The sequence below is a fragment of the Myxine glutinosa genome, chromosome 13 (assembly GCF_964187855.1).
Source record: "Myxine glutinosa chromosome 13, kmMyxGlut1.1, whole genome shotgun sequence".
NCBI classification, from domain to species: Eukaryota; Metazoa; Chordata; class Myxini; order Myxiniformes; family Myxinidae; genus Myxine; species Myxine glutinosa.
In genome coordinates this window covers 7085423-7107660 of record NC_136273.1, presented here as the reverse complement: position 1 = coordinate 7107660, position 22238 = coordinate 7085423, and the positions used below count along the sequence as shown (strand labels likewise).

At 44.5% G+C, this 22238-nt stretch overlaps 1 protein-coding gene across 1 annotated transcript; it reads left to right on the top strand.

Annotated features, from left to right (window-relative positions):
• The first annotated feature begins 495 nt into the window (after positions 1 to 495).
• On the top strand, positions 496 to 22207 carry LOC137438535 (peptidyl-prolyl cis-trans isomerase). The gene is made up of 6 exons (XM_068133660.2): positions 496 to 756; positions 3500 to 3530; positions 3660 to 3748; positions 15501 to 15597; positions 19933 to 20008; positions 21799 to 22207. Exons 1-6 carry the CDS (start codon positions 577 to 579, stop codon positions 21929 to 21931), a joined length of 606 nt encoding a protein of 201 aa, XP_067989761.2. The 5' UTR covers positions 496 to 576; the 3' UTR covers positions 21932 to 22207.
• The last annotated feature ends 31 nt before the right edge of the window (positions 22208 to 22238 follow it).

Sequence of the window (22238 nt, the reverse complement as noted above, 5' to 3'; positions counted from 1 at the left end):
ACCAAATTAATGATCCACCATTTTCTAATTGTCATCGCATCCGATTCTGTCGTTCGTTAAATTCAATTACTCTACGGTTAAATAATGACGATGACGCGATTTATTTAGCGATGACGTAGCTCGTTTTTGTTCACGATGTAAAACGTCATTTCAAGTCGCTTCCACGATGAGCACCGCTCGAGGGACCACCGGACACCGGTCGCCCACGGTCAGCGCCTGGTCAGAGCGTCGAAGGTTCCAGACGGAATTCTTTGCACTCCTCACATCGTTTGCTCAGCGAGTGTGGCGGCTTTGTAATAGAAAAATAGTTCCTCCGCTTCCACATTCGATGCTTTCTAAACGGTTTTCTTTTCCTCCACTAAAACGCATTTTAAACACTTTCTGCATCTTATAATTCAATACGTATTAATAATGATCCAATTGATGCTGAAAATAGTTTAAAACGTCGGACACTATGAGGGATTATTTTTTTTGTTCGACGCGGAGGGATACAGCGGCGCGATGCCGCATCACTCCATAGGGTTATAGAAGCGCGTGTGCGTCTGGGTCCGTTAGTCGCTCCTGCTTGTTTAATCCATGAGGTTTTTGGCTTCCGCGGGCTCTGTGGTCAAACGGTCAGGGTTTCTCCACAGCGATTCTCGTTTATTTAACGTGGTCTTCTTGTGCTCTGTTGCTCGTTTTGCAAATATGGCTCTTCCAAGGTGTTTCTTCGACATCAGTGCAGGTGGTGAATCCATGGGCCGCATCGTGATGGAGGTGAGAGGGAGGGGATGCGATCGTTCGGGTTAACTGTGCGGGTTTGATTTTGTTTGGTATTTTAAAGGAGTCGGTGTGTCGAGTTCTGGGAGGGGAAGAGAAAATAAAATGATTCGATTGTAAATAATTCTAAATAAAATGTTAATACTGAGCTCTGTCTTCCTTTGCTCCGAGGGAAAAATGTGGGCCTACATAATAAAGAAGCTGAATATTGTTATAGTTTTTGGTGGAGCTTCCCGCACATGAGTTTGTCTGTAACATGCATGACCAGTACGCCTTGTTAACGTTTAGTTAAACGAAGAAAATGCTCGTTTTTTTGTTTTTCCGCGCCATTTTTGCCGCATGAACGACCATTGCAAGAGAGAACGTGTGTGTGTGTGTGTGTGTGTGTGTGTGTGTGTGTGTGTGTGTGTGTGTGTGTGTGTGTGTGTGTGTGTGTGTGTGTGTGTGTGTGTGTGTGTGTGTGTGTGTGTGTGTGTGTGTGTGTGTGTGTGTGTGTGTGTGTGTGTTCATATATATATATATACTGTGTATATATATATATTGCCATCGATAAGCTTTACTAAGATGAGTTTGAGACCTCGCTGAACTTTCAATACGAGACGTCACGTGATCCAGGTGTTCGTTTAGTAAAGGCAAATATACCATGGGTCACGTGATCCAGGTGTTCGTTAAGTAAAGGTACCATGCGGTCATGTGATCCAGGTGTTCGTTTAGTAAAGGTACCATACGGTCACGTGATCCAGGTGTTCGTTTAGTAAAGGTACCATGCGGTCACGTGATCCAGGTGTTCGTTTAGTAAAGGTACCATGCGGTCATGTGATCCAGGTGTTCGTTTAATAAAGGCAAAGGTACCATGCGGTCACGTGATCCAGGTGTTCGTTTAGTAAAGGCAAATATACCATGAGTCATGTGATCCAGGTGTTCGTTTAGTAAAGGTACCATGCGGTCACGTGATCCAGGTGTTCGTTTAGTAAAGGCAAATATACCATGTCATGTGATCCAGGTGTTCGTTTAGTAAAGGTACCATGCGGTCATGTGATCCAGGTGCTCGATTTTTAAACGTGACAGGATTTCTGAATATCATTCCTCTTGTAAAGGTACCATGGCCCCCCCAGAGGTCACGAATGGATGTTGAGGCGATTAGACAGACAATGATTAGTCAGGATATCACGAACATCCCAACACAGACCTCGCTGCGGCCCAGGAGACGTGTCGGAATGGCGACGCAATGGAAAGTTTAATTGTGGTTATTTAACAAAACGTGACTCGTCGGTTGGCTCTTCATTTGTGGAGCTTGGTGCAAATAACAATAATAATATTTATTATTATTATGAGTAACTTCTCTAGATTATTATGCACCAAAACATTTTTTGCAAGAAACAAGTTGTGAAATTCGACGAAGAATCTAAAATGTTCTCAAAGACATGAAGATCGGAAAATTTCGATGTTTTACTGCGAGCCGTACATCGTAATTCGAAGGAGATCCCTGACATACATGTTTGGTGTGAATGAAAAGCTCTTCGTGTGCACATTGTGCGTGTGAACTTTGAACCTAATTATCTCCATTGTTTAAACGAAAATATAATTGCCATTAAAATACGATAACTTCGTTAATTTTCATCCAATTAACAAAATGCATATATCAAATGAAAGAGAAAAGCATGGGGAATCAGATATCAAAATCTCAATTGTGATTTTTGCCAGAGCCACACTGGGTACTCCTGCTCGTTTTTAATAAAATAATGATTTTAAAGATCGTTTAAAAAAAAAAAAAGCCGAAGTTTATTGCTATTGATGTCCAGAAGAAGGAACATCACCTTTGTACACCAAAATATTTAACAACCTCTTGCAGTGATTTATATAAGGCATCAGACTTTGACTTGGTATCTAGTGTAACGAGAACCTCATCCCAGGTCTTTGATGTAATCCATTGCCCAAAGTTGGTACAAGTATGCATTATGATGCAAAGATGAACTTTGATTTTGGCGTCAAGAGGTCAAAGGTCAGTCTGTAATAGCTCTATAACTTGAACGGCTCATGTGATCAAATTCAAACTTTGTACAGGTATAATGATGTAAAGATGAAATGATTAATTTTCTTGACCCCTCACCCTTGGTCCGAAATGGGGGCTTATGGATTGGGTCTTGTTTCTCTCCTTCCGTTTGTCCATGCGTGTGTCCCCAACCATTTCCCAGCCGTGCGTTTATTACTGATCTTGTTCAAAGTTGGTACAAAGGCAACTAGAACGGGCACTCGGTAGAGCGCATACCTTCGCCGCAGCTATGGTAAAAATACGATTTTGACCTTTTCGTGACCTTGACCTTGACCTTTGACCCGATTGCTCCCAAAATCTAATCAAATGTGTCCCGTATAATAACCAATCATCCCACCAAATTTCATGCAATTCGGTTGAATACTTTTTGAGTTATGCGAATAACATACACACACACACACACAGACATACAAATAAATACACAGCGATCAAAACATAACCTTCCGCTTTTGCGAAGGTAATAAATGCGTGCACATGCAGAAGATTTTGTTTTGTAATCCGAACTAAGATGGCCAACTGATGGCCTTTAACTCGGTACAGCAAAATTGCTAAATCCACGGGGGCTATGACGTTTGTTTTTGTCTTGTTCTGGGTGAGCTGATTGATGCCCCTTATTATTCCAAGTATTTCTGTCCTCTTTGTTGGTTTAATGATCATGTGCTGAATCGTTCTTGATTTGTTTTGCAGTTGCGGAGTGATGTTGTCCCAAAGACTGCGGGTTAGTATTGATTTGACAATATTTGGTTGTATTATTGAGGTTTCTTAATTCTGTAATAATAAATTAATGGTTTTTCTGTTTGGCTTTTTTGTAATTGAAGTATTATTTCTACCCTTTCCTGCAATCCAGAAAACTTCCTTCAGCTCTGTACCAGAGAAAAGGGACAAGGATACAAGGGTTCTCCTTTCCATCGCATCATCCCTGGGTTTATGTGTCAGGTTTGTTGGGTTGGGAGATTGAATGGGTATTTCAAATGTGAACATGTAATTTTGTGTTCACATTTTGTCTTGTAAAATGTTTTTTTAATGTTAGGGTTCATTCCATTTTGGGTTTTGTTTGTTTTGGGGGGAGGGGAAGGGGGAATTAAGGGGGATGGGGAAATCTTGCCACACTACCAGATCAGGATTTTTATCTACAGCCATGTGCAAAGTTACACTTTTATACCTTTAGCGCTTTGACAATACTTCCGGTTCCTCGGGCGAGTGAGGCGTGCTTCGAGCTCGCCACGGCATCGAAGTTTGAGTGTTTTCCCATTGTTGTCTTTGTCAAATTTCCACTGGTTATTTTGCTGTGGACATGTTATTGTGTGTTTCTAGTTGGTGTTGGTTTGTGGTTCGTGCAAACTTGTATGTAATTAATCGTTTTCTGGGTCGTACCTCGTGCGCGGCCTGGTGACTTAGGGGTTCCCCCCAAACCGTCGGTGTTTTTTTTCGGTTTGGATTATTTCCTTCGCTATATTGCTTTTCTTTTATTTTGTTTTCTCCCCCTCACCTCACCTCCCTAGACAAAGAATTCTATATTGATTCTTTCTCTCCTCCCGGACACGTGCTTGTTCGCTCTCCTCCTCGTCTCGGCTTGTGCCCCGCCCCCTGTATCTCGTTTTTCTTCCGCCTCTGACCCTTCTTTCTCAAATCCACGTTCTCGCTTGGAGACTTTTCCCAGATTGTTTTTCATGGTTTTCATGGTTCTGTTTTGATATTGTTGGAGTATGTTTAAACCGCAGCCGTGATGCTGACGCCTCCCCCCCCCCCCCCCCCCCCCCCCCAGAATTTCCATGTTTTAAACGTTTCCCAGTGTGTACCCTGGTCAGAATAGGTACACCGTATCCCTGCGTGTCGTAAGACGACTAAGAGGGTTGGCGTCGGGAAGGGCATCCGGCCATAAAAACATTGCCTCAAAAAGAGAACCATGACAATTACAAGTACATATGGGCAGGGTGCAGCCCGAAGTGGAGATTGGTTTCTGAGGTTTGGGACATGGAATGTAGGGACAATGACAGGGAGATCAGGAGAAGTGGTGGAAGTATTGGTCAGAAGAAGAGTGGACATATGTTGTGTGCAAGAGACGAGATGGAAGGGAAGTGGTGTGAGAATGGTGAAGGGTAGGCAGGGACAGAAATACAAGTTTGTGTGGCAGGGGTGCCCGGAGGGTGTGAATGGTGTTGGTGTCCTGTTTTCTGAGGAGTTTGTAGACAGTGTGGTGAGTGTGACTAGAGTGAGTGATAGGTTGATGATGGTGAAAATGATTGGAAAGCTCTTGGTGAACGTCATCTCGGGATATGCTCCGCAGGTTGGTCGAAGCGATAAAGAGGACAAGTTCTGGTGTGCGATAGAGAAGCTGATGGAAAACGTGAAAGATGAGGAAGTTGTTGTGGTGGGAGGAGACCTGAATGGACATGTGGGAAGGAGTATGGATGGTTTTGAGGGAGTTAATGGGTGTTACGGATATGGTGAGAAATGGAGAAGGTGAAAGGATTTTGGAGTTTGCTGATGGAGCTGATTTGTTGATTTGTAATACTCAGTTCCAGAAAGAGGATAATAAGCTTGTTACATACACGTCAGGTGGGTCGACGACAACCGTTGACTACCTGATGGTACGTAGGCGAGATAGGGGGCACCTCTGGTACACAAAGGTGATCCCGGGGGAGGAGGCTGTTTCACAGCACCACTTGGTTGTCTGCGACATAAGGGTGAAAGGTGCGAGTAGAGCTCGGCGGTGAAGTACCAACCGGGAATGAAGGTGTGGAGGTTGAAAGGTGACAGTAAGGGAGGCATTAAAAGAGAGGCTGAGTAGGGTAGAGGATGATGTGGTTGAGCTTGAAAGTGGTTGGATGTCAATGAAAGCTAGTCTGTTGGGAGCTGTTGGTGAGGTATGTGGATGGACAAAAGGACCACCGAGGCACTCGGAGACATGGTGGTGGGATGATGAAGTTGGAAAGAGGATTGACGAGAAGAGGAAGAAGTTCAAGGAGTGGCAGAAGGCGAAGGGTACGGGAGCAGAAACAGCAGAGCATGAAAGTTATAAGGCAGCCAAGAAGGCTGCAAAGAAAGAGGTAGCAAAGGCGCAGGAGACATGTAGGAAAATGTTCGGAAAACGCTTGGATTCGGAAGAGGGTCAGAAAGCAGTATTCAGGATTGCAAAGCACATAGCGAAAGAGGTGTGATGTGATGGGGGTGAGTTGCTTGAAGGATGAAGTGGGACAAATCGTTGTCGACCCAGATGGAATTAAAGGAAGATGGAAAAGATATATGGAAATGCTGTTGAATACAGAGAATGAATGGGATGGCAACATAGAGAGTAACCCAGTTTTAGGACCGGCAGAGAAGATAATTGAGAAGGAAGTTGAGGAAGCGATAAAAGCAATGAAGAGTGGAAACGCGGGAGGGCCGACGGGAGTTGTGGGAGATATGTTGAAGGCAGCAGGAAGTTGGGGTGTGAAGAGAATGACAGAGATCTGTAATCTGGTGGTGAAAGAAGGCTGCATTCCAGTGGATTTGGGAACTGAGTACCCTCGTCCCTCTATACAAGGGGAAAGATGACCCTCTGGAGTGTGGCTCGTACCGAGCGATAAAGTTATTGGAGCATGGAATGAAGGTATTGGAAAGGGTGTTGGAGAGGAGGATAAGGAAGAAAGTGAAGATCGACAAAATGCAGTTTGGATTTATGCCAGGAAGAGGAACGACAGATGCGCTTTTCATTGTGAGGCAGTTGCAGGAGAAGTACATGGATAAGAGGAAGAAGTTGTTTTTTGGGTTTGTTGATCTGGAGAAAACATTCGATAGGGTTCCACGCAAAGTATTGACATGGGCATTGAGGAAGTTAGGAGTGGAGGAATGGTTGATCAGAGTAGTGATGGCAATGTACAAAAGAGCACGCACAGCTGTAAGGACGAAGGACGGGAACAGTGGGGAGTTTGAGGTGAAGGTGGGAGTGCATCAGGGGTCGGTACTAAGTCCACTACTATTTGTAGCTGTGATGGAGGTGCTGGCTCAGAACGTAAAGGAGGGTTTACCGTGGGAGTTGTTGTATGCAGATGATCTGGTGTTGATTGCGGAAAGTATGGATGGACTGAAGGAAAAGATGAACAAGTGGAAGGAATGTATGGAGACAAAAGGTCTGAAGGTGAATATCGGAAAGACGAAGGTGATGGCAAGTGGTAAAGCATGTGGTGAGGTGGAAAGAACTGGGAAGTGGCCGTGTGCTGTGTGCAGGAAGGGTGTCAGAGTGAACTCAATTCAATGTACAATGTGCGCTGAGTGGGTTCATCAAAAATGTAGTGGTCTGAGAGGGTCATTTACCAGTGTGGCAGCTACATTCAAATGCAAGGTGTGCACAGAGGGAGCTGCAGATGGAGGAAATGTTGAGTTGGGTCTTGGAGACGGCGTGAAGCTGGAAGGTGTGAAAACATTTTGCTACCTCGGAGACATGCTGAATGGAGAAGGTGGATCAGACTCGGCAACGGTTGCTCGAGTGAGATGTGCATGGAAGAAGTTTCGGGAACTGAGTGGCGTGCTGATGAGAAGGAGAGTGTCGCTGAAGGGAAAGGTGTATGCTGCATGTGTGAGAAGTGTTATGATTTATGGGAGCGAGACATGGGTAATGAACATAGAGCAGCAACGAAGGCTGGAAAGGGTGGAAATGCGAATGGTTCAATGGATGTGCGGAGTATCGTTGAGAGAGGAAGACAAATGATGAATTGTGAAAGATGATTGGAATATTGCCTGTGATTGATGCTGTGAAGAGGAACAGGTTGAGATGGTTTGGTCATGTGTTGAGGGATGAAAGTGACTGGTTGAGAAGAGTGATGGAAGTTAATGTAGAAGGAAGTAGAGGACGGGGAAGACAGAGAAATACTTGGCTAAAGATGGTGGAAGAAGAAATGTGGGCAATGGGGTTAACAAGGCGAGATGCAGAAAATAGGGCAAAATGGAGAAGATTGTCATGGGGACCGCAAGGCTAACCCCCGCTCTAGCAGGGAAAATGGCCTTAAAATGCATGTTGTTGTAGTGCTTTGAGGTGTAATGGTATTTCAATGCTAGGAGCCTGTCAACTGCTAACAAACCCTATTAATTGCCAACTTCATGTGGCCATTATATTGTCGCGCGATCCCTTCTGTTAACACCAGGGTTCGCGGATGACCATTGACCAAACGGGCTTACTTGAGGCGACGACCAATTACGGATTTGACTCCGAGCACGGGGAGGAAGAATGAAGGGGAAGAAGCGGAAGCGCGTACCTGGAGGAAATGAACTCAAACGGGAATACGGGTTTAAAAGGAAATGGAAAATAATACAAGGGTTTATTCAAAATGAAGATCAGGACAGGGAACGCGATGATGAATCATAGGTTGGGACGTCCCCACAACTCACTTCAGAATATGAGACAAAGGAAAATGAATTACATAAAATAACTCCCGTTCTGTGGGGTGCGGCCTTATCTGTCAGTAGTCGTGTCCGCCGTCTGCGTGGCTCCGAGCTCCGACTCGGAGAAACCCTCCTTCCGCTTCGCTCATGCACCCCGCCAGGCCCCGAGCGGCATGTCCCACTCCAGGCTCTTCGTCGACCGCATACGAGGTCCTGCCCGCTCACAGCACCGATCCTCGCTCCCGCACCACAAGCACCGCGAAGGATCGAGCACCGCTCCAAGCTGCGAGCACCTAAAGATTCAGGGATGACGCCAACAACCACCAGGACCTCTCAATACGAAGCGCCAAGAACAATGAACGAACGGACCAGCACGACTGACCAGAACGAAGACTGAATACCTCGAGCGAAGAGGAAGAGTGCCCGCGAACGAGACGTTCTGGCGCGTTACCAATCGGAGCCTCGATTCTTTGTGGTCTCTCGAACCTTCTGCCGCCACCTGCCCTTCTCCCTCCAATGACCAACCTCCTAAGGACCGGATTGGTGCCCTCCGCGCTGATTGGCTCAAGGTTCGCGCCTTCTGCGCCAACCAATCACACGTTCCCTGGGCGTGGCTCCAGCCTTGCTCCGATGCTTGGTGCCATGGTGGCGTTGTATGCAGCCGCTTCCTGCTTGTCTTTCCGGTCAGTCATTGTAAGGGGAGGGAATTATTTAATGTGTGCACTAAGGACCTATCTAAGTGTTTAACCCTATCGGACCCGCTGTCGACTTTAGTTGCCACGGCCATACTCAACCTTCTGGCCCATTGTCGACGAAAGTCGCCCAAACCAAAGGCCTTCTATTGAGATCGATACCTTTTTCCATTGTGTGGCTACAGGATCGAAATGAACGGGTCCGATAGGGTTAAATGAGTGCGTTGCCCTAAGGGACACAGGTTTGGCGACGGAGGAAACGACAAACAAAGGAATATTACCCATAATCTCTACTAATTAGCATGCCCCGCCCCCCTCACGGCGGAGACACCAATACAGCTTATACCGACAAACCGGGCTAAACATATAACTTATTACAGGTAGATTCCCCATCACGACGGTTGAGTACCTACCTATGCAGATCTATCTGACTATCACTCTACCCAAGTTCATAACCATATTAAACTATATACTGTTTTGAAGCTTTATTTACTTTGACTTGCCGAGTGTAACTAGTTTGGTTGCTCTAGTTACACTTGCCAGAGGAGAGGGTATTGCATATTGTTCTGTCTGTTTGTCCGCACCGACAACAAATCGGCAAATAACTTGTTGACAAGTTAAAACAAGTGGTTTTCTCTGCAACCGTTGGTCCGATTACCAAGAAAATTTCACCATAGGAGCACCTCTCCTATAGAATTTGTTTAATGATAATTGTGACGTTATATGTCGCGTGGTACTGGCGCCATCTTGGGGGAAAAAAAAACCGAACAACTTTCCTCAATATCTCAAACGCTCAATGGAAAAAAAAGACTTTTTTTTTTTTTTAAGTGCTCCCCATGGGGAACAACATATATTCATGTCATCGGTGCCTTCATTATGACATCATAATTGGACGTTTAGCCTGGTGGTGGCTTAGTGGTTCGTGTGCAGGCTTCGGATCCTGAGTTCGAATCCCGGTCGTTCGCTGAATTAATGTCGGCGGGGGGGTGGGGGCGGTTGACTCAGCTGTCATCCTTCCGAGGTCGGCAAATTGATTACCAGCTTGCTGGGATGAATGATCCCGGTGTGTACCCCGATTTAGAATAGCTACACTGTATCCCTGCAGGCGACAAAGGGTTGGTGTCGAAGAGCATCCGGCCATAAAATATTGCCTCAAACAGGGAACCATGATTGTCATGAGGCCCGCAAGACTAACCCCCCGCTCTAGCAGGGGGAAAATGGCCTTAAAACGATCATTCGTTCATCTTTCTATAATTCACCAAATGTGTCTGTCCGTCTGTTCGAAGGTACCGCAAAAACGGCTGAATCAATCGCAACAATATTTTGGGTGGGTAATCCTGGGATCGCCTTGAGTAAAATAGGCTGTATTGTTTTTCCAATTTCAGCTTTGGCATCCAGCATTTTCAGGTTTGGACTCCTGCATAACGTTATTTTCCCGGGTGCCGCACCGATCGCTGCACAGCTGCGATACACAGTGCACCGATTGGACTCTGTGACCTCGGACAAATACCTTTTATAAGGACATGGGTTGAATCCCTGCTTGAGAGAATGCCAACCCCCTCCCCGCCATCACGGTCGTCTCTCCAACTCACAATCCCATGAGATATGCGGAAAGGACGACCCAAAACCAATCGTCTTTGATTTGTACATAAATGTCATTAAAAGTAAATAATGACCTCGGTCAAAGTTCAAACGACTGGTGTTTAATCTCTACATGAGAGAATTCCACATAGCTATTTGGGTGGTGTATACGCCAACAGATCGCTGTCTCCATCGATCTTGCTGAAGCCTTAACACCTATCGGCTCAAAATCCTTTTAACTGCTGACTTGGTAGTTTTTACAATGAAGGAAACGTTAACCGTGTTGTTAAAAGTTTATTTTGTGATTGGAGTTATGTTGTTTGGAATGAAAAAGATATCGAGTTCAAGTAAATGACGACATGCCGTGATGGTTTCTACTTTCTAATCGTGAACTTCACGGATCGCCATATGCAGATTCGCCACAGACCCATGATCGATGTTTCTATACGCGAACCCGTTTGTTTGCGAACGGGTACGTTTTTAATGGAAGTCCTTCGTCAACTTGCTGTCCATGTCTGACGTGCGACTGAGGGTGCTACAGGAATTGTGGAATTTATTGGTTTCATGCTTTAGCATTAGCATTCGCCGTATCTGCATTGCCTGTTTGCTTCCGGCCTCCCACGCATGCGTAGCACGGGTATCTCACTAGTTCCTTCAATTGGACGAGTAGAACACTTGATCCAATCGGTTTGAAATTTCTTGGGCATGGTCTCCACTAAAATGATATGGGATAATTAAATTGATGACATTGGTCACCTGTTTTAGCAGCCATATTGGATTGAACATAAATCTGGCAATAAACCACAAGCACGTCGGGTAATAAACACCCCACAAAATACACATGACAAACGCATTTTCTTAATGTTGGCTCCAATATGTGCCAAGGTACAAAGTAATCTAAAATTATAGGAAAATAATGGAGATGCACCATGCCTAAGTTTTGGGGACATGTCTAGTCCATAAAGGGTTAAACTCAGGACTTCCACTTATTTTACTTTTCTTTGCAGAATATTTAGTATAGAAATGAGATATAGACTGCTTGACCTTTTGGTCACTGATTCTAATCGTGCCTTTTTGACCTCCCCACCCAAGACTATATAAATCATAAAACTTTAACATAATCATTAGCTACAAAACAACTTGAAACTCGAGCAAAGACAATGGTGTGCCGTCACATATCCCCATGCTTCCCACCTGAAGCGAAGTTGAAAGATTTTTAGTTAAAATCCCTCCCCCTGCCCCTCCCTCCCTCTCTTTTGAGCCCTGTGACTGAAGTCCCCAACCACTGGTGAATGAACAAGGAGTTGTATCCAAAAGTCGTCAAACATTTTGTCTCAATTTTTATCTGCCTCCGCATTGCCTCCGCATTGCCTCTGCATTGCCTCCGCATTGCCTCTGCATTGCCTCCGCATTGCCTCCGCATTGTCCCACAATGGGTATATGCCATCACTCTGTCTATGTATGGGTAGGGGATCACGTTTGTGAAGTTTCGTGTTGATCGGATAAGGTTAGTTTTTTCTATCCAAGATGGCTGCCAAACCATGTGACATATAACGTCATCATTTTCAAACTATATGCAACAGTGCTATTAGATACAGTGGAACCTTGACTTACGAGTTTAATTCGTTCTGTGACCGAGCTCGTAACTCAATTTGCTCGTTTCTCAAATTAAATTTCCCCATTAAAATGCATTGAAATGCTATTAATCCGTTCCAGCCCGCCAAAAACCACACCAATTTTTTTTTAAATATACAGTATATATAAAAATATCTCGTGCTTTATATTTCACCTGTATGCAGCATACAAGTTGGCAGGATGGCCTGGACTGGAGGTACGCACACTTGACTCTAAACTGTCCAGCCTGGGTTTGAATCCCGACCCAGCTATAACCTGTCATGGGTGAATCACAGGCAGGGTGATTCATCAATGTGTGTACCGCTAAACTGGGCGCCCCGTTTGCGTCCCATTAGTTGTTGGATGTTAAGGATCTCACCGTGTTTTCCACAAAAGGCGAGCTATCGCCGGCACTCTGAACAAGTTGTCGCCTGGCATGCTCTTCTCCTCTGCCGTTATATACGTCCTCCTCGGCATCTTTTTCCAGAAGAGCCCTGTCTCGTCACAGTTGAAGATTTGCTGGGGGATGTATCGTTCGGCTTCTATCAGTTCGGCAAAAGTTATAATAAAATCTTCAGCTGCCTTCACATCCGCCTCACCAAGTCGACAACACGCACACCTCGCTCATGTTTTTCGACGATTGCGTGTTTTATATCCAAGCACATCATCCTCTCTTCCCTTGGCACTCAATTTCTTAGGACCCATGGTTAAAACTAAAATTTTCCAAAATAACCAAAATGCGAAAACGAAGCAGCAGCGATATACGGCAGAGATACTTGCACGGCAAGATAACCACGTGACCGGAACCCACCTGGTGGCGGGTAGCGTAAGCTCGTAACTCAGATCTCGGCTCGCATCTCAAAGCAATAAACCGCCCGAGCGACAGCTCGTATCTCGGAAAACTCGTAAGTTGGTGCACTCGTAAGTCAAGGTTCCACTGTATTTGTAAAATTTTGCATCAATAGGGAAAGCTGTTTGAGATATTAAAAAAAAAACAAAAAAAAAACGTCTTTTAGAGGCCATTTTTCCCCACAAAGCGGGGGTTGGCCTTTTTCGGGCACCGTGGTTGTTGTTTTTGTTGGTCCCCTTTTTGAAGCAATGTTTTATGGCCGGATGCCCTTCCTGCCGCCAACCCTTTTTGTCGCCTTTTCCGACGAGCAGGGAATTACCAGTGAACTGGTACTCAATTAGCCGACTTCAGAAGGATGACGGGCTGAGTCAACCCCCCTGGCGTTAATTCAGCGATCGACCGGGATTCGAACCCAGGATCCTAGGATCCTAAGCTGGCACCCTAGCCGCTAGCCCAACACCAGGGCTGTTTGAGATATAATTATTTAATATTTCCCTTCAATCCAATATGGCTACCAAACCATGTGACCTATGATGTCATAAATTTAATATTTCAAGACAAATGGGTCATAGATCATGTGCATGTAATTTCGGATTTTTAGGATATGGAATTTGATTAAAACGTTTTTCGCTGGTATACCACTTCACCTATGATGTCATTATCATGCTTTTGTTCCCCATTGAGAATATTTGACAATGTGGCACGTTTAAATTTTTTTTCCATCCAGCGGTTTCTGAGAATTTTTTAATTATTTGCTTTTAATCCAAGATGGCTGCCATACCACGTGACCTCTGACGTCAGTTGTCATAAAAACATTCTGCATGGGTGTCACTCCTACCCTGAAAGTTTCGTCGCAATCGGACATATGGTTGCTGAGAAAAACGAGGTTTAGCCCGGAAGGACAGACAACCCGAAAACATAATGCCGCTTCTAGCGACTTTGTCGGCAGAGGCATAAAAAGTGTAAATTTTTTTTATGCCTCCGCTGACTTTTTTTTTTTTGGGGATTCCGCTGACAGCTTGAGGCATTGTTTTTGGGTTGTCCGTCCATTATAGGTTTTCGTTACCACATTAACTTGAAGGGATCAAAGTCAAACTTGGTACATATATAAATTATTTCAAGATAAACAGATTAGACTATGGGGTGAAGAGGTCAAAGGTCGGTCCTGTTCAGTAAAAATTCTGTTACTGTGCTAACTTGTGAACCAGTAATGGGATTTTGACCATACTTGGTATGAGTATCTATTTGTGATGCAAAGATATTATGATGCAAATATTTTGGCACATCAAAGGTTCTGTGGTCATGTCAGGTAAAAATGTGATACTTGAGAACAGCTGAAGGGGTTTAAATCAAACTTTGTGCAAGTATGTGTAATGATGTGGATACGGGCATATCTGTCTACATTGCTATGCCTATTTTTAAGTGATGATAAATCAGTGTGAAACCTGTTAAGTATATTTCCAAAGACCTTCAAACATATTGAAGGAGGATCACATCTGGGGGACAAATGATTGGAAGATAACATTACTTGGCAAATGTCATTGTGCTGTTTGAACAAGTTGTTGAACATTTCCAAACCAAAAAATTCCCTGATATGTAATGTACCAAAGAAATGACAAAATTTGATTTCCAAAATTTAATAAACCGTACTGCTCAACATGAACACGCAGTGTTATCCAATTGCCCCGGGTAATTGAAACCGTCAAACGTGTCCGAGGGATGTCGATCTTTACTGCCAAGGAGTGCGACGATGGCAATCCACCTTCCCCAGTCCCAGTCAAACTTGTTGGGAAGGAAGTGACATGATGTGGGTGTCTCTAAAGCTTCCTTTGGCTGATTCTTGCTTCAGTTTCACCAATTAAATCAAATGTTATGATTGCATTCAGTTTGGTCCATATGGTTTATATTTTTGGCCCTCAATGGTGAACAATCGCTGGGGAAAAAAATTCTCGTATCCGTATCCAGATCTTCACCAAAATCGAATCGATTCATCCTTGTCAGACACCCAACCAGTTGAAATGAAATTGATTATTAGAAACATCTGCTTCCTTCTGGGAGCTGAAGTGGTCGTGTCAAATTTTGTGTTCATGGCTGTTACAATACCCTCTCCCTTCGGCAGGGGTCAGTAAGCAATGTTCACTGTGGCAGGTGCATGGACAAAAATAGTGTTTCCCCATCCACGCAGGGTGAGTGTGAAAGGGGAATCATTTTGTGCCCATGACCTGACCCCTGGATACCTTCAGCGCGAATGCAATATTTGGTAGTGATCTGCCAGACCGTTTTTGGATTCATCATTGCCTCCCCTCCCCATTTTGGCACAGTTTCCGGAAACTACTGGAATCGCTGTGGTACATAAAATATAATTGGGTTTAGGTTTGGCAAGAAATTTTGGGGTAGGGCGGGTTACCTGGAACTCTGCATTTCTTTTGTTTACATGTATGTTTTTGAATGCCTAATCTATGGAATGACTGACCGAGTGAGACGACCTGTACCATGTGCATATGCGTCCAAAGTGTAAATGGAGTGGTGGTTTCATGTTGTTTTGTACCATTCCTCCCCCCTCTTTCCCCCCCTCCCAACATTCTATCAGGGTGGTGACTTCACTCGGGGTGATGGGACTGGAGGGAAGTCCATCTATGGAGAAAAGTTTGCGGATGAGAATTTTGAGCTGCGGCATGAAAATGAAGGCAAGGCTCGAAGCAGCTTAGTCTTGTCTCTTGTGTTCAAACCTGAGTATTTAGAAAACTGATAAATGAAGTTCATTGCAGGTACAGGAGTCTCGTTCACAAAATGCTCAGGTCAATAATTGTAAAATTGGGGAAAAATAAATTGATATATATTGAGTTGCTTTCCCAGGCAAACGTGTTACTGTCTTCCATGACGGCCACTGCATCCATGGGGATGGGACAAAGAGGTGTCTGTCCATGTACGCCTTAATTTGGATGTACATTTACACCCACCGACATTGGGGAACGTTTCAGAATGGAAGGAGAGGGAGGTGGGGCTTCGACAAACAATCGGGCAGGGCAGGACAAGAGCTTCTGAACATGTGCTCGACACTATCTCTTTAATCACACGAATTGTAACATGTGCCATGGAAGAACTTCTCATGTATTCCCCATTTTACCCCCTCCTCCCTCCCAAGACCAGATGCATAACAATGGATGGTGTTTGGGCTTTTTTTGGGAGGGTGGGAGGGTGGGGATATACTACATATTGTTAGACGCGGTTGTGGATGTTAGTTTACCGAGCGGTTTGGTATGACCACGTCTGCACAGTTTACCCGATTATGCTCGAACGTTGACTAGTCGCGCTACGCTAGATCAATGAAGGAAAAGGACACAACGGCTGGGATTCAAAGGACACGACACCAGGGATACGGTTCTCAAGACCCCCGGAGGAGGTTATATTATGGCGGAAGGTTAGACTACAGAGACGAGAGGTACAGCATAGTAAGATAGGCACTTAGACACACTCTTATATTAACCCCAACAGACGACAGATAAACGGGACAAAAACTGACTCACACGGGGATTGATGGCAAGGAAAGGCAGGATCGATGGCTCCAGGTGCACCTGGGCTCAGGGCAGAATCGACCCGGTTCGGTCCGGTCCAAAGATGCGGGGAGGTATCGTCGCGCTGGGGGTGGCGGTGGCTTCCTCTGCTCTCCGTAGTTCAGGCGCATCTCACCTCACATCCGGTAAGTCGCCGCGTATATCCGGCGGGGAGTGACACGCCCTCGGCTCGTTAGCTCCGCCCCAGATGGAATCGGCTCGTTGCTTCTCATTGGGTGCGTGCGGGGGGGTTACCGGCTCCGCCCTTGACGAGGGGCTGACAGGGAGCCCCTTCGTGGTAACCCCGTGGAGCGCATGGTCATGGCGGCTAACCGAGCCGGTGTGAGGACGCACACTCCCCCCGCGCGCCGTTGTTGTAGTTGTTGTTGTAGCTGTAGTTGTTGTTGGTGTTGTTGTTTGGGGAAGAAGATGGGAGGAGGTATGGGAAGGTCCTAAACTCACTACTGGTGCCATATAATCACATTCTGGTGCAACGAAGAGTCAGAATTAATGGAAACGAGTCCTTAACTGACATAGACTAAGAATAACTAGCAAGATGTCCGAAAGTTGTCTACGTGAGATGCGGTGGACCTGGGCACGACATTTAATGGGGGAAAAAGGGGAAGGTCGGTTCTACAGAGTGTTATTTACAGGCAATGGGACTAGGGAATGGGGGATTGGGGATAGTTGGGGAGTATTGGGGAAATAGGGGAATATTTACAAGCGGATATGGAGGCCAAATGCCATATTCGCAACAATATATACAAGTAATTTTAACTTTAAAATCAAATCTATCAATAAATTTGTCTGCACTGTTTTTGCTATCCTACCCTTACCCTTTCTCCCCCACACAAAAACTTCATTTAAACTGCCAGCCAAAATACCAACCTCATCTCCCTGTAATGTGTGAGCTTGTTCATTTCAACTCCCACCAGTCTTGCTGCTCTTGCAATCTTTTTTTCTAATTTTGAGTCTGCACACCTGCGGCGTTTGTCCGAGCCTTTTTAAAATTATTATTATTATTTTTTAATTTTTTTGGGGCTCTTATTTTAGTCTTCTGGCGTATTTGAATACCATTTGTGAGTGGTCCTTGCAAAATTACTTGGCAGTAGAAACATGTTCGTCAGAATGGTAGGGTATGGTATATTTTTAATTGGTAGTGGAGGTAGGTATGTATTGGCATCACAAAATGAAATTTGTGAGCACAGACTTGTAAGACCACATGCAGCTGTACTATTTGACTTGACGAGTGATCTTGTGCATATAGTTACAAAGCTATCTCTCACCAATGTGAAAACAGCACTAACCCGTTGGTGTTTATAGTGCATTCATCACCAGCTCTCCACATACACAAACCCCCCTAGTAAGAGAACTGAGCTTTTCCACTGGTAGAAGCCTGAACCAACATCGTCCTTGTGTTTTGAGTTTTTTATTTATTATTTTTTGGTATACCAAGTCAAAGCTCTTAAGAGCTGACACAAAGAACATATAAAGGGGACGAGTGACGAGAGGGAGGGAAGCACAACAACAGGGGCATTGGGAGATCTGTAGAAGGGAAGAGTGCTGGGCCGAGTACTCAGGATAAACATGGACGAGTCAAGGACTTTAAGGAAAGAAAACGGAGTTTGAAGCTGGTGGGTTAACGATAGAAAAGGTTTTGGATGGGGAAAGATAAGACATGGTGGTGAACAGCTGTTTTAAAGACCTGGAGGGAGGAGTGGGATTGAAGAGTGAGGAAGTTTGTTCCAGAGATGGGACAAAAGAGGAATGAAAGAGTGAAGGTGAGCAGAGTCTTGGTTTTGGCAGTTTCACCAGAAGAGGGTTGCTGGCAGATCTTGTGCGTCCGGCAGGAATATTTGGGGGGCAGAGCACCAGCCCAGAGGGGAGAGCAGTATTCCATCAAGCTGTGGATCAAAGCTTTGTATGTGGTGAGAAGCTGTTGTGCCAAAGAAGGACCTCGTATGACAGAGGATGCCCATTCGGCTACTGCCTTTGGAGGCCAGCTTGGAAATGTGGTTTTTTTGTTGTTGTTTTTTTCCCAGGAAAGATCATGGCAGATGGTGAGACCCAAAAGCTTGAGCGACCGAACTTTTTCGAAAGAATTGTTGAGAAAGTAGATGGGATGGTTGTCCAGATGGTTTTTTTTTTTCTTTTTCTTTTTCTCCTCTCTCTCTCCTCTCTCTCTCCTCTCTCTCTTCTCTCCCCAGAGCCATAGCGAGAGTGAGATTTGTCAGAATTGAAACACGTTCCACTTGTTTGACCAGTCTGCAGAGTGAAGAGGCTCCTGCCTGCCAATCTGAGGGTTGAGATATGGAGCGGCAAAGATGGAGTGGATTTTCCAGAGTCAGAGATCATTAAAGACCAGAAAAAGCACAGGGCCCAGAACACTGCCTTGGGGAACTCCAGCCTGAACAGGAAGGAGAGATGAGAGAATTCCATTCAGGGCCACATGTTGATTGTGACGGGAGAGGAAGTTGGCAAGCCATGCGTGGAGGTTTCCATGGATACCACAGGAAGAGTTTGGTGAGCAGAGCTGGGTGCCAGACCGTATCGAAGGCACGTGATATGTCGAGGGAGACGGCTCTGATTTCCTGTTTGGCATGGAGGACCTCCATCCATTGTTGAGACAGCAGAAGCAGCATGTCCAGAGTAGAGTGACCTGGTCTGAAACCAAATTGATGATCAGTGATCAAGCCGTTGGAGAAGAGGAAAGATTTCATATCTGAAGCAATGATGGATTCCTTGACTTTGCTGATTATTGGGTGAAGGCTGATTGGTCTGTAGTTGCAAGGATCTGTTTTTGCACCTTTTTTGTGTAAAGTGGGAATGTTGGCTGATTTACAAGCAGATGGCAGATGACCTTGAGCAAAAGAGGGTGAAGAGAACAGAGGGTGAGATGGAGTGGCAGAGCAGGATTTTAGGGCCTGTGATGTCTGGTACAGTTGCAGAATCAGTCGAGGCTTGATCGAAACCTCTCCACCTTGTTGGGAGGACAGATTCCAGGAGCAGTTGGGTTAGGTGTGTACAGAGAGCAATGGGTTTGGGACAAGATTTTGAGGCAAACACAGAGTTGATTGGCTTTGATTCTGAGGACTGCAGAGCTGGCTTGAACAAATTCTCGATTGTGTGTTGGCTTGCTTGCGTAAGCTGTCATTTTAGAAAAATAGGCCAAATGGTCGGTGATCTCATGATTTCACTTTCATTGTAAATCATAATGGTGGTATACTGAATCGCAAAATTTAACGATGTTCTTGGTTTTAGAGCTACTTGATGTAGCTTGATGTAGCTGATTACTTGATGTAGCTTCATCCCATATTTGTCCATGTTGGTGTTCCTTTCATCCTTTGAGAAAAATGTAACAAACTAGGTCCTGGCACTCATTCGATTCTATTGACCATTGTTTAGGTTTTTCAGAGAACTTGACATATTTCAAATGGTAATTTGTACTGACCTGTAATTTGTTGTTAGGAACCCTTTCGATGGCTAATGCTGGGAAAAACACGAATGGTTCTCAGTTCTTCATCTGTACTGCAAAAACGAGTTGGTATGTATGAATTGCTGACCTGTGCCATCATTTATCAAGTGAAAAGTGTTTAATTGCATTTTACGCTCTACAGGTTGTTCTTCACACGTAGTGGTAATAGTAGTTACTGCATTGTGTGAAAAGTCACATTTTACATCATGATCCATTAATGGTAAGTCTGCCCATGGAATGCTTTTATCCCAATGGCAGTGACTGAAGTCTAAACCTGGTCTTGAACTCGTGTTTATCAGCTAGTTCAGGTGACCACATTTAAGGCAAGTTTGCTGATTACCTGGATTTAAACAAAAAACCTTCGTTTGCAACCTCAGCCGAGCCCGATTCCCTTCTTCCCAAAGCTTTTATTTTTTGCACGTTTAATGTTATTTGATAGCTTTTCTCATCGTGCTGCTTCAGCAGAACAGGCCGTGGATATTGACTGTTGAGGTCTTGCAAACATTTGTTGTTGCGAAGCAAAATAATATTGTAATTTCTGTTTGGTTCTTTCCTTTGAGTTCTTGCAAATCTAACGTGGCACCAAATTGGGAAATAATTAATTCATCCAGGGTTAAAAAAAATTTTTTTGGATGCTGGGCAAGTTTAGCATATAACATTATCTCTGTATTGCCTTTCATGGACGAGCACACTTGTTGTAGTTTCGCCTAGTGCACAACACCTGTTGCTTTGGCAGGAATACCAGTGGTTGTGTAATTGTAAAAAAGAAAAAGGTTGTTTTTAAATGGGGGAAAAAAAAAGAAGTTTGGCCTATGAAGATCGATTTAGCTATGCACTCAGAGGGGCAGAGTATTCATGTAATATTCATCACAGCCTTTTCAGATGCTTAATTATAAATGTACAACATGCTCATTTTGACGCACAAACGTGCATGCGCACCATTTTGAGGATCAAAAAATAAGTCTCTCCCTCCCCCTCCACCTCGTTTCTTTCGATCAAACTGTGGGTTTGGTGTTGTGCACGAGCCATGCCAGGAAACAAAATGAGATCTTGTCCGGGTGCTGATTCGTCGTATCTCGATCACTCCTTCCAATTTGGGCTTTTTGTTTGGGGCAAGAACAAAATCGGATTCCTGTGACATCCTGCCCCTCTGTGGGGATAACAACCAGTGTCACGCATTGGCGTTTGGAGTTTCGCCGCGTGTGCCCGTGTTCCCATACACAAACCACCCATTTATTTATATATACATATTTAAAAAAATAAAAATTCCTCATGTATATTGATGTCGTGTGAGTGGAGGCATATCGGTCGAAGAGTGCTGGTGTCGTTCACTTTTGGTAGGCTTGCTTCACAATAGACTTGATGTTAACGCTGTTTGCCCGAGGAGGAAAAAAAAAAAACTCCTTGGAGAGGCATTATTTATTATTAGTGTCACTATTGTTTTGTAATATTGTGGTGTTGCTTTTATGAGAGGTATTCTTGGAAAATGCCAAGATTGGCTATTTATATGCCATGACATGGATTTTGCTTATGGTGGTAAACCCTTTGAGGGTGGCAAATGGAGTTTCTTCAACCTCCATCGTGTGACCCCCTGGTCCTCAAGTTTGTTTGAGAATGGAAGAATAACCTAATGTACCTCGGTCGGTCAAACCAAATAGCGTATTTTGGTGTGATCCCTTGTTTGCCTTGTTCCGCCTCTAATTCAGCACTCTGTGCATTGTTGAAGTACAGCTGGTGTTCAATCTTTGTATAAAGTGTAAAAGTAAAGTTTGTAATTTGCAGAAATGTCATGTGCTCAGAATGTGATAACGTCACGAGTTTGTTTTACCATGGGTCGGTGTGCTGTCTCGTTTTTTCAGGTTGAATGGTAAACACGTCGTGTTTGGAAAGGTTGTTGAAGGGTTTGAAATCGTCCAGAAAATGGAATCTTTGGGGAGCAAAGGAGGCAATACCAAAAAGAAGGTCGTGATCGCAGATTGTGGCAAGTTGTGAAGTCTCGGCAGCAGTTGCTTCCTTTTTCCCCCTTTATGTTGACACGACCCTTGTGCATTTCAGTTTTCCCTTTTGTTTTTCTTTTGCCCCACCATCTGTGGAATGTTGGCTCGGTCATGTGACGTCACAACCCCCTTTTTGGAGGGGGAGGGGGTATGAGTTTTGTAAAATCTTATTTCTCGGCATGCAAATTTTTTTCCCAACTGCCTTGGAATGTTTGTGGGGCTTTTTTTCCTTAGGTGGTGCCATTTGTCACTGAATAAACATTTCACTTCACTTTGCGTTGTTTCACATTCTTGCCTAAACT

Bases quoted from the DNA above. Each gene is read 5' to 3' on its own strand.
- LOC137438535 (XM_068133660.2), top strand. From the start codon at position 577: ATGAGGTTTTTGGCTTCCGCGGGCTCTGTGGTCAAACGGTCAGGGTTT. The intron at 3,531-3,659 runs GTTAGTATTGAT...CCTGCAATCCAG, and splicing joins TGTTGTCCCAAAGACTGCGG to AAAACTTCCTTCAGCTCTGT. The intron at 15,598-19,932 runs GCAAGGCTCGAA...ATTTGTTGTTAG, and splicing joins GCTGCGGCATGAAAATGAAG to GAACCCTTTCGATGGCTAAT.